This window comes from Strongylocentrotus purpuratus, unplaced genomic scaffold, assembly GCF_000002235.5.
Source record: "Strongylocentrotus purpuratus isolate Spur 01 unplaced genomic scaffold, Spur_5.0 spur5_scaffold_8, whole genome shotgun sequence".
Classification (NCBI taxonomy): domain Eukaryota; kingdom Metazoa; phylum Echinodermata; class Echinoidea; order Camarodonta; family Strongylocentrotidae; genus Strongylocentrotus; species Strongylocentrotus purpuratus.
In genome coordinates this window covers 15,169,916-15,182,981 of record NW_022145614.1, presented here as the reverse complement: position 1 = coordinate 15,182,981, position 13,066 = coordinate 15,169,916, and the positions used below count along the sequence as shown (strand labels likewise).

The following is a 13,066-nucleotide window of genomic DNA, read 5'->3' as shown; positions in this document are numbered from 1 at the left end:
CAACAGAATCGCAAGTGTATTAAATTAGAGAAAGGGAAGAGAAAACATTGAATGTCAGATGGTGATGGTGTTGAGACATGAAAGGAGAAATAATGGGATAATAATTGTCAGAATTACATGCATTATTCATTAAACAATAGTGATTATGATGTGAATCCGGATGATGGCGGGGGTGATGTCTGATGAAAGTCACGTTGTAACTGATGATGGGATAATGTTCATTGTAAATGTGAGATTAATGATAATCCAAATGATGATTTGTGATGAGGATGGAGTTGATGATGGTGGCTATATAGTAATGGATATGGAGAGAATATAATTGTCCAGACTCGTGCTGAATGACCTTACAAAATAGGAGATGTTAATAATTTTATTCACACTAATCACATTTATGATTTGAATTTGAATTTGAATTTATCATCACGTCACTAATAAGTACATTGATAGATAGTGAATACAACGTTCATACCTCTTATTTGGTAGCTGGAGCTACCAACTAGCAACATGGTAATCAAGGTTTTTCCCCCGAGTAAATATTTTATTATTTTAAATTTAATGCAATCCCAAAATTTGTTAGCTGGTCTACACGCAATGTAATCTTCATATTGTTCAATGAACGTATATATATATATATATATATATACACTATTTACAAATTTACAAATGTAGCTTATAATATATAGCTCCAGAATCAGTGTTACAATTTGCAATCAGTCAGTTAAAGTCAGTAACAATATAAGATTAGAACGTAATGGTCCATGACCTTAGAGTAGGCCTCTATATGTTGTAAAAAAAACTCGTCTTGCGACAAAGATGAAGACTTCGTTCACGGATTAGACTTCCTAAATAAATCCTCATTTATAATGAAGGCCTTTCTATAGGCGGCTCCAAGGTGAAGAAGGCAAAGGGGCCACCCCACCCCTACCGCAAAGCCGACCCCAAAGGAGAATAGAAAAATACGTCCACTGAAAATTATTGCCAATAAGAGAAACAAAGAGGGCGCTATGATAGTTCATTGGATGTGAAGGGAACTAGGAGGATGGCGTACTATAAAAGCAGGATAGGATACTTACTAGTAGTGGGTATGCATTTTCTAAAACGTTGACGTTTTTTTTTTCCTGCATGCTGCGTCTAGGCCTATTTCTTTTAATAATATGGATGATTCAGGGAAAGGGTTGGGGTACTGAATAAAGAAATAATTCAAATGAGAAATCTAACAATGAAAATGATGGCGCCCAGTGATCAAAGGGGGTAAATTTGCCTAAAGTGCCCAAATGTTTAAATTTTGTCGTGTTTTGTCCCTTCAATGTTATGAATTAACGTCATAGAATATTGATCACTGATGATAAAGACTCGCAAAGAACAAACGGGGCAGGTATCTCTTCTAAAGGGAACATAGAAACGGTCTACAGTCAATAATTTTAGATGGAAAGTAATAGCAACACACGAATTCATCTTTTTGATGTCGAAACACAGCGATAAAGTGTTTGAGGCTCTGTAATAGTAATAGCAACACACGAATTCATCTTTTTGATGTCGAAACACAGCGATAAAGTGTTTGAGGCTCTGTTAGCCAAATATGTCTCAGGTACTAAAATTATGATCGTAAGGGGCCGAATTTAACATAAGTTATTCATGCAATATGCAAGCACCAATAATAGTCAGATTACATGATTTATTTCTAAAGCTATTCTAAAGTAAAGGAGGAGGAGGAGGAGGAGGAGGAGGAGGAGGAGGAGGAGGAGGAGCTCTATGCCTAGGAAACACCTTCCATTTAAAGGTTTATATATTGTTTATGTACCCGGTAGGCTATTTGTTTTAAAGGGCCCACTTTTCAAATTATTGGAGGCGGAGGGAGGGGGAAAAGGAGTGGGAAGTGGAGGACGATCGAGTACGGGGAGGAGGAGGAGGAGGAGGAGGAGGAGGAGGAGGAGGAGGAGGAGGAGGAGGAGGAGGAGGAGGAGCTCTATGCCTAGGAAACACCTTCCATTTAAAAGTTTATATATTGTTTATGTACCCGGTAGGCTATTTGTTTTAAAGGGCCCACTTTTCAAATTATTGGAGGGAGGGAGGGGAAAAGGAGTGGGAAGTGGAGGACGTTCGAGTACGGGGAGGAGGAGGAGGAGGAGGAGGAGGAGGAGGAGGAGGAGGAGGAGGAGGAGGAGAATTCAAGAGGGGGGGGGGGGGGGTGGGTGGCAGATTGACGAATCGGGATGAATATCGATATCTAGGTCACATAGAATCGATAATTGCTGGAAAAATGTCAACTCGCTGGACTTGGACGGCTGAAAATGTTTCTATACAAAACTGCTCAGAATCTCAGGTAATTATAAATGATGAGAGGAGTACGAGACGAATGAATGAACTCACAATTTTCATTAATAACATGATAAGTAGATATGAAGCCCGGAATTTACCTACGTATTTTGTATAGTGCCCCACGTATGCCCATTGATGTTAGTAAACATACATGTATTCCGCTTGTGTCTAAACAAGTTTAGTGGCGCTAGCGCTGGTGTACTTTTGTATAATTTTTTACCCGTAACTTCGGCGTGGAGATACCCTACTAAAACATACCGAAAAATCAACTTAATCTTCATCAATTGTTCAAATAATGGTCATTATAAAGTTGTTCAATTTCTTACTCCTTTTGAGTTTTGTGTCAATTTCTTATCTTTTTTGGAGTATTTTTCTTAAAAACAAAGACAAGTTTGCACAGGTTTCACGGCAAACCGCTGAATAGTTACAATACAACTGCAAACCATATACGGCGAAGGGGTGCGGGCCCGCGAGCATGCGTGAAGTTTACGGTCACTAACTTCAGGTACAAACGTAAGCTGAAATTTCATCTACTGTACACTTACAGTGAATAGATCTGATATTTATTAGGCCATGTAAAATTGATTACATGTTGATCGTCCGGATTTTTTGAAAAAGAGGAGGAGGGTGTACCATGTTATTTGATATTTGATATTTCAAGATGGCCGCTCAAAATGGCCGCTCGGTACATTTTCCCTGACAGTCGAGGCTATTTTTTTTCAAGATGGCCGCCGACAATTTTTTTTTTTTTTTAATCAGAAATAGAGCCATTTTAGCAGTGTTTTTCATGTTTTTTTTCTTTCAAAAAAAAATTCAAAAAAAAAATTCAAAAAAAAAATTCAAAAAAAAAAAAAAAAAAAAAAAAAATAACAAATAACAAAAAATAGGAGGCGGCCCCCAAAAAGGAAGCGGGCGGGGACGATCAACATGAAATCAATTTTACATGGCCTTAATATTCAATTATACTAGTCTAGATCTAGGTAGCTGGATTAGCATTGCCCCCCCCCCCCCCCCCCCCCCCCCCGCCATGTTGTATATTATCCTCCTTCCCCTATTTCTTTTCCATTACTTTTCCATTATCTTTATTCTGTTTTCTTTTTTAGTCTACCATATCTTGTAAATTAGTGGTAGATCTGATATTTATTTATAGTCTGTATAGGTAACTAGATTAGTATTGTTAGTCCCCCTCCCCCTGTATTGTAACCTATTTCTTTAAAAAAAATGTTGTTTCTGTAAAGGTGATCTGTGTTTTAACAAGCTGTGCTTTTTAACAGACCACCTCTTTTTCCACATTTGTTAAAGTCTTTATAACTGTTTCATTGTTAATGTATTTATGCTAGGTGACGATGAACTTGTTACTACTGTTCCTGAATGAAATGTTTTTAATGCAAGTGGAAAGAAATAAATAAATCTTGAAATCTTGAAATCTATGTGGGCCCACCCCTTCCTCGGTATGCACTAATGGATACAAAAGTACACTACTTTTGAAAGTCACTAGGGCAAGTTTAGTTTAGGAGTCGGCTACAGAATACCGGTATACTGCTCACCTTCTTCTTCGCTATAAGTACAGGCCACCGTCTGGTGTATTTCCGTATTCTCGTATATTGAATGTCACTCTCATTATATTCTAAAAGTTTCGTCAGAATGTAAACAAAATGACACTGCACAATTGCAAATTATATTGTAAACATGGCACTTGTTTCTTTGGACTGCTTTGCATGAAAAATCACAAATCAAAAGACAAATTCAATGATATCACAATATCAATGACAAAAACATTATGGTGACATGCTGGACTATTGCTATACAATAAAAAATGGTGAAGAACAATCTGATATGAGGCTTGTGCGCTGGTAAATTGGAAGGAGTGCAAAAAATTAAAAATTGAATTTCCTGTTAGTATCGTATAAAGTCAAATAGTCTAGTCTTGAGCAACATCTTGTTGATAAATGTGTAAAGTCTGACAACCATAATGAACCGAAGTCACATTTGTAGTTTACCACTGTTGTATGAGAGCTACGTTAACTCTCATTTTGATAGTTTGTACTTTGTTGCTTCCCATTTAATGGAATCTTTGTATTTTTTATTTACAGGCCACTGCCATGGCACTGGATTCAACTGGAGATTTTGTACTCTTGGCAGGGTTGGTATTCCTTCTTTAACATTTGAAGTGAGATTTAAGATATATCCTCTAGAAGTGAAGTAGATACTAACATGCACCTGGAACATAAAAAGGCAGTTTTAGGGTATTGTTGGTACATCTGAATTCAGATGGTAAATACACTTACATGTATCTGATTAAATCTGTGAGCTATAATTAAGCATAATTAATATGCACTACATTCAGCTCAAGATATTGTGGTTCTGCGTCTATGCAGAATATTTTAACTGTCATGCATTTTGTATGCTGTAATGACTTTTATGTACCACTACATTTCACATGAATACCTGAAATTTTGCCTTTGAGAAAGTTGTAAAGATACCTACAGTGTAATTAAAAAGAAAAATGACCAGATATTGAATTAAAATCTACCTACATGTAATATATTTGACTTAATATTATAATTTGAATATCTATCCTGCACGTAAGTCCAATGTTATCTGAACTTAAAAATGAGCGTACAGCATTCAGTATTTCGTGACTTTAGAACATTCAGATCACAGGGTAAATATAAAGAGATAATGTGATATAAAAGAAATAAGCAGAACAAATGAAAATGCAAGAGAAAGAGATAAGAAACATCCGTTGAAGTCATAATCATAGTTTGTCTTGTTTTCATTGCCAGGCGGAGGGGGATAGATGTGCTGTGTCTATCGGACATTCCCCATTGTAAACCACAGAGGGTAAAACACAAGACGACCATGAAATGGGACATCAGTGTCGCAGAGTGGAATCCTCATTCAGAACAGAAGAATCAGTTTGTTACTGCTGTAAGTAATTGTGTTTACCAACAAGATATCATTGTGTGCCGCGCAGAATGGTGCAAATATAAAGTTTGGTCAAATCTTTTATTTCTGTAGTTGCATAATCAAGGATTGAAGAATAATGTTGAGCAGTAATAATCTATTGTTAACAATTTTGATGATCTAGCAAGCAAGTAGTGAAACATGCGTTGTAGATTCAATTACAGACAGGTTAAAACTTGATGAGTTAATTTTTTTGGTGGAAATGTACAACCTCTGTCTGTGCATATGCTTATGCCCTTCTGCTAGGTAGAAGTGTCGTAGTCGAGTGGTTTAAGCACTTGACTTGAAATTCAAAGGTCGTGGTTCGATCCCCAATACGGCACTACTGGCAATTTGACAAGGCATTAATCTTCATTTGCCACACTCGACCCAGGTGAGGTGAATGGGTACCTGGCAGGAATTTATTCCTTGAAATGCTGGAGCGCTGCAATGGCAGCTAGGCTAAAGCTGGGTAATAATTAATGCGCCTCAGAATAGAATTTTTAGATAGATGGCGCTATAGAAATGCCTATAATTATTATAATTAGGCAAACGTTAATATTTAGGATTAGGAAGCAGCAAGTTGTAAAATCTTGTAAAAGGTACCCTTGTTGTCATTCCAGATAATGATAAAATGTTGAAGAATAAGTCAGAGCTTACACAGGATGATACATCTAGTGCTCAGCATTGAACAAAAGTGTCAAGGGGGGGGGGGGGGGGAGGGGGTTTCACAAAGATCGTAAGTCGAACTTAAATCTAAGTTGGACCTAAACATTATGGAGAGCCATTTGTAGCTTTAAGATGAAATATATTCTAATATATTCGGGGGGGGGGGGGAGGGACATGTCCCCCCCCCCCCTCAATTTTTTTAGGGGGGTATCATCCCCCCCCTAAAATTTTGAAAAAGCGCATAAAAAAATGAATAGCAAGTATTAAATAAAGAGTGCAACACACTTTTAGGCTCTGGCCTAATAGTGCAACGTTTAGACATGCCCCCCCCCCCCCCCCCCCCCCCCCCCCCCCCCCCCGTCAGGAATAGAAATCGTCGCCCTCTGTTTATGTGCTAGTGCACTGTTTAAAAATGTTTTTTTTAAAGGTATTGCAGTCCCTGTTGATATTGTGACCTTTGTACTTGCAGTCTAACCAAGCAACTGTGTTCACACTTCTGAATCTTAGTACATTCAAACAATGTTTGTTTATCATCCAGGCAATTTAATCATTTTCCTCTTAACTTTGCAATTTGTTTCATTCAAGCACCTTTAGATTGATGTGTTATCAGATCTACAGATAAATAGCCTTTTTTTCACTGAGAAGTTGTTTACATAAATGTAGATTTTTTGTTCATGTAACTTTGATGTTTGTACTTGCAGTCCAACCAAGCAGCTGATGTGTTCACACTGAGTGAATCTGAGTACGTTCAGGCCATGTCTCTCAAGGCACACACCAGGACAATCAGGTGAGAACTGGGCATCGTTTCCCAAACCGTCATTAGCGTATTAACATAACGGACAATCCCATTATCTAATTATCTAATTCGACATGTTTCGGGGGCATGTTGGTGGATTCGTACTTCAGTTGGCTACGTGAAACACTGCCCCTGATTTCTAATCATTTTAAGATATATTGTTTGTTAATCAAGTTTCTTTTAATGAGTTTTTGATACATGTATCTATCTCAAGTACGTGTATTATTCATTATAAGAGATAAAAGGACTTTGAAAGGCCACAAGAGGATGCATTATTAGTTGTAAATGACCTTTTATGATTTATTTTATACCCATGGTATTATATCACATTATGAAGAAACACTTTGGAGTTCACTACAATTGCTCTTCTAATAGTATCATTATTATTATTATGGTATTATTAGGCGCCACAGATTTATTCAACTGGCATTCGGAATGCCTCCAGAATGCCCTCGTTAGGCTTTCTGGAATGTTTCCGGAATGCCCTGATTCTAGAAGCATTCTCAAAAAATTGATGCGATTGGGGCCTTTTTTTATTATTATTGTATCATCATTTATTCAGCGTAGATAAAATCAAGAAAACAGTGAATTCAAAACAACAGTAAGGTTGGGAATGAGTCACAAGGATGCCAGGACTGAAAAGAAAACGATTAACTAAATAACTATAACTTGAAGGTCTTCTTTTCCAATCCATGTAACTTTATATAATAAAATAGCACAGATAAGCAAGATATAACAAATCTAATGAATTGCAAGTTTAAGAAATAAAGAAAAAGAAAACAATAACTTAATAATAATAATAATAATCTTTTAGTCCACTCCAAATTTTATTAAACCGAAATGAAAATTCTTTTTGCCCAATTGATCGTGAGCCCGGCAGCCAATGAGCAGCGCCAGATCGACGTTGCTCTATTCCTTATTGTTGAACGTCAAACAAGGTAGCAGCAACTCCCATCTTTTAACGTCTTTTGGTATGACGCGACCGGGGATCGAACTCACGACCTCCCGGTTGTGAGGCGGACGCTATACTGACTGAGCCAACACTGTCACATTATGTACATTTATAAGCATCCCCCCAAAAAGAGAGAAAAAAAAGAAGAGAACATATCCATTTTACTCAAGCCGATCATAACATGACATGAACCTGGAGAGGGATGCTGTGCGACTGAATACAATTTGAACAAAGTCTGGAACTAATAAAACTACTGAGGGTGTCAAATATGGAGCAGACTTGGATTTAAAAGAATAAAAGTGCATGATATAAATTATGATAAGCGGTGATCAGAAATAATGGAGTTTATTTTGAAAAAGATTGTAAAACATTTACATAACAATTAAAAAATGACATCAGGGTAATTTGTCTGCAGGTATACACAGACTTGTGTACAGCAATACTTATCATTACAACTTACAAGGCCAAAATCTAAATACAATATCATTCAGAACATGACCTACATGTATGTTATCATTTGTTTACAGACTCGATCCATAATATTTTACCCCATATTCTTTTTTATTGTGATATCAGTACAAATAATAATATTTGGGAGCTTGAAATTTCTAAGCTGCTTTTTATATACAGGTACAGGTATATGTGTACTTTTAGCATAATACTTTATTATCCCAATCTCATCAGCATTATCTTAAAATCACTGTTTTATCATTTGTTGACAAAAACAGTTTTATGTTTTCTATATAAGATCCCTTCATATGTAATTTTCCCCCTTTTTAAAACACATCATTACTGTGCAATCTTGCCATTGTGCTAACAGTTTACCTAGAAGTACATCCTATGAACTTATCATCATTCATATCTGCCTTAGGAGCCTGAACTGTTATTGTTTGAAGAGGGCAGCAGACATGGTATATTGATAAGGCATACTTTGGGGGGGGGGGGGGGGTCTCTATGTCCTTTCTATGTATATTGTAATTTAGTCTGAAAGAGAAAGAGAGAGTGTGAGAGAGAGAGAGAGAGAGAGAGGTAGATAAAAGACGGATATACAGATAGAAAGCCTGTGGGGGGGGGGGGGGAGGGGGAGGGGACAAGAAGGGGACAGGATTGTAAAGGAATGTAAGTAATGACTGAGTAAGAAGGAGTGAGACAAAATAGAGAGAAATGAGATTCATAGAGGGCAAACTTTGATGTGTATCTTACATTCACATGCACCTGTACAATGCAGAAGAGATTAAATTCATGTCAATGTCCATGTAGCTCATTCTTAGTCGAAATGGAAAATAGAAATAAAAATTTTACTGTCTTACAATAAAATAATCTGCTACATTTCTGTAATGTTGCCACTTTCCTTTGAGGTATACATACGATACAAACACTTATTAGGCCTATGGTTTGTACTGATATCAAGCCTCCTTTATGATTCCCCATGAATGAAATATAGAAATATACTCCAAACTCGGCTTACATGCACACTTATACTTCAAAAGATTCTCTGGTTTCCTTTGAATATCCAAGCTCAATCAGTATCGTGCTGTGACTGAGGCTGAGGAATTACAATAAACATCTCCTTATTCTTTTGTTCATCTGCAATTCTGCATATAACTGTTCGCAAATAGTTACTAAATTCCCTTTTGTAAAAGTTTCCCCACTTTCAGATTTGGTAGGATTAATGCACACTAACACTTCAAAACATTCTCTGGTTTCCTTTATGTATACAAGCTCAATCAGTATCGTGCTATAAACTGAGGCAGGAATCACAATAAACATCTCCTTCATTCATTTGTTCATTTACATATAACTGTTTGCAAATACTTACTAAGATCCCTTTTGAAAAAATTTCCCCACTTTCAGATTTTGTAGGATTATTCTCTTTGTCTGGCATCACTGCCTTTCAGAACCTCCAATAGATTCACAGCTCAGTGAACATAGAGCCTCAAATAGTTCCTTTCATTTCTATCAAACGAGGCTTCAAAAGAAAAGAGAAGTAAGGCGATTAATAGTGAATGCCATCCGTGGCTAAATTTGGATTATCGAGATGCGCCTCCCTAATACATTTGAATCAGAGGGAGGCACGTAACTCTAACCATGAATAAAAGATTGGGGGGGGGGGGGCAGGCCAAAGTGTCGTAAAAAGAAGTTACATGTGTACATCAACGCGTAGCTTTGGATAACCATTTGGAATTCAGCTTTGACTCAAGTGAGAGGAGGCACTCCTCTTCACTCCTCTTCAAGCAAAACAGGGAAATATCTGCTCACTTTTTGAATTTCTGCATCATTTTTGCACTGAAAGTAGATTAAAGTGGACATTGTTTGCAAATCCCACAGTGAACAGTCATCAAACTCTGTTTCCGAGATGTGCGAACTCTTTCACAAATGGATACAGGCTTTGGACATTTTTGCCGCCTGTAAAATCCATGATACTCTGTTGAATTGATATGTTCATCTCAATAAACAGCTGGAGCATTGTTTCTTAGATGTTGAAAAAGCTGCTGTATAAATGAAGAAGTGTTAGAAGTGAGGACCCTTTCATCTGGAAGCATCTTAGCTGTGCATGGCTTACTGTATGAATAACTGCAATAGCATCGGTATACTAGTCGATATTCATCTTTCTGTTGACAGGCTATGGCAAGAAGGATGTGTGGATGTTTAAACTCTGTAAGCTTCTCATTCCATAGCAACTTCACCGAATTGATGTTTCAGACTGACGAAATGGCATTAGCAGTATTGACTATTGTGTTATTCATATGAGCCATTTTAAGAAGCTTTGACATGAATGTGATATGGATATGTGATCCTGTGAGCTTTTAATGTGGAAGGAACATTAACATTGCTGAAATAATGCTTCAGTTTCAATAACATTATGGACACCAAAATCAATTCATCTGCATCATCAATAGAACTCTGATCTGAATCAAGACAGGATCTTAATCCCTGCAGCCTTTCCTGTTGAGAAAAAAAAAACATTGCCAAATCACTGGTTGGCATCCATGTATAGCATTCAAATTTTGTGAGAGTAATGGATTTTTGCAAATCATATTTTAAACATTATTCTTGCTTTTCTTCAAACAGCGTTGAGACATTTATCATGCTGATAATCAGTTTAGCCCTTTTCATAAACGAGATGAAACAGATTCAATCTTTTAAGTACCATTCAACATTGAGTGAACACATGAATCATACTCATACTCATGCTCATCATTCCTGGCAATAGAAGAGTTAATAATTGAAAGTTTGAAACAGCCACAGAACCTCAGAGGATAACGGTGAACCAGGAATCTATTTTCCACGATGTGTAACCCCTTGAAGTTTGGTCTCGCCAACATTTTTCTAATGGATTGATGACAATTGGAGCTCAACGAACCAACCCATGAGAGCTTTTGAACATGTACTTCAGTGATCATGCAACGTCCTTCAGGAAATCTTGCATTTCACTCTTGCTTGCCCACTTGTTAAACTTTTTCTGCCTAACTCTGTCATTGATTGAGTGGAGTACTTGTTTGCATGCTGTCACCATCACCTTCCCTTCCCAACTTGTGAAATACGCTCCGATACGCTCCAAAATACGATGGCAGTAGTTTGATTTTACATCATGTTATTTTATCCCCTGTTGGAATCGCAGATGGTAAAGGAAATTAGAGCCTGCTGACATGAAAAAAAGTCAAAAGTACACTTCCAGGCGTTGAGATTCGCAGAATATGTTTTCCAGCTTTCAATATTTTCATTCAGTGATAATTGTGACTCTTATCTTGCAATACATCGCACATGTTTACATTTCAAAATCCATATTACCTTTATATGGTACTGCAATCAATAAATAAATACATTTTTATCCTGGGAAGAAACAATCGGTCCAATGACTTTAGAAGGACTTTGTAATCATGTCATTTTCAAGTCCATAGTTTATAAAATTTTGATAATGCAAAGTGTACATGATGTCAAATGATACAGGCAACAATCAGCGATTCATTCATGTGCATTCATGTTCCCTAAAATTGTAATCATACATACTTATTTGTTTGGAACAATTTGTGTTTGTTAAGATTTCATTGATGTACTTGAGGAAATTCTTTCTACAGCAACGCACATTAGCTGTGTATAATGACGCATTGAGTCCTTCATGTAAAAGGTAATAAAATTGAGGAGCCATTGATTTACTTGATCTTGGATGTCGGCAGTCTAGAGTTCTGTCAGTGATAACAGTAATCTTCATTTTGAGTGCATATTTCATATGGTAGATACGTTGAAGGTAACTATGAAATGCCAAACTTTGGTCAAGTTTTCTGAAAGAGATCTTTGAAGGGGATTGTGACTATATTGTGAACTTACTTTACATTAAAAATGAGGCGTCATTCAGTTGCTGAGTTTTCTCACAGGGTGTCCCTGCTTAACGAGCGGGAGAACCTCGAACTTTGTAGAACCATGTCCAACCTGACCCTTGCCAAGAAACAGAGTCTTCAGAGCCTTGAGACGGAGATCCTGAAAGTGAAACTGAAAGCTAAAAAGCTCAACCTGAACGTCATGGATTATACCGAACGCAAGCAAGGAGTGAATTACCAGTTCGAGGAAGCCGATGAGAGGAGAGACGGTGAAGACCAGAAACAGAGACTGTCTTCCAGGGTGCCTCTCAGGAGACACTCTATCAGCAGTGAACAAAGGCATGTTTCCTTTAAAGAGGATGAAGTCCAAGGACCGGTCCAAGGATCGGTCCAAGGATCGGACAGCCCTTCTATCCAGAGAGCGTTATCTGACAGCGGTAGAACAAGGTTCAGTAGGAGTTCATACCCCAGGATTCCCTCTAGGAGTTTGTCCATTGATTTTCTCATTCAAGGTAAACCTGTAAGCTACCCAAAGACCAAAGAAATGATGGTCAACAACTACATCAGCAATAATTCTGAGAAGTCGAAGACCTCAAGGACGCCATCCCCTCGGAAGCAGCCATCTTTTAGCTTCGATGCTTACTTACCTTCGCCCGTGTCGTATAATGACATGCAATCACCCTATAAGCTGCTCCATTGCATTGGGAAAAGATCAATTAGCAACCTCGATAGGCGAGATTCCGGTGGCAGCATGAGGAGGAGAAAGTTCATGGTGACCCCGAGGAGAAGTTCCTCCAGTTCATCATCCAGACCAAAGACTGCTGGAAGTAGGCCCTAATCAGAGCCTCAATTATTTTAAGAACATTGGGTAGTACATGGGAGTGTCGTGGTCGAGTGGTTTAAGGCGCTTGACTGGAGATGCGAAGGTCGAGGGTTCGAATCCCGACACGGCACTCATATCATTTGGCGAGATAATTGACCTGCACTTGCTACTCTCTACCCAGGTGTTAAATGGGTACCTGGTAGGATGCGACCGTCATTGTTGGTCAAACAGTTTTTGAGCAT

The 13,066-nt window shown here is 37.8% G+C and overlaps 1 protein-coding gene across 1 annotated transcript in view; it reads left to right on the top strand.

Moving 5' to 3' along the window:
- The first annotated feature begins 2,220 nt into the window (after positions 1 to 2,220).
- The window catches only part of LOC100894008 (GATOR complex protein WDR59), a 46,091-nt gene continuing 35,245 nt past the window's right edge, over positions 2,221 to 13,066 (top strand). Inside the window, exons 1-4 of the mRNA XM_030975659.1 lie at positions 2,221 to 2,323; positions 4,413 to 4,462; positions 5,106 to 5,250; positions 6,636 to 6,721. Of these exons, the coding sequence (XP_030831519.1) occupies positions 2,261 to 2,323; positions 4,413 to 4,462; positions 5,106 to 5,250; positions 6,636 to 6,721 (344 nt within the window). The 5' untranslated portion in view covers positions 2,221 to 2,260. The remainder of the gene's footprint in view (positions 2,324 to 4,412; positions 4,463 to 5,105; positions 5,251 to 6,635; positions 6,722 to 13,066) is intronic.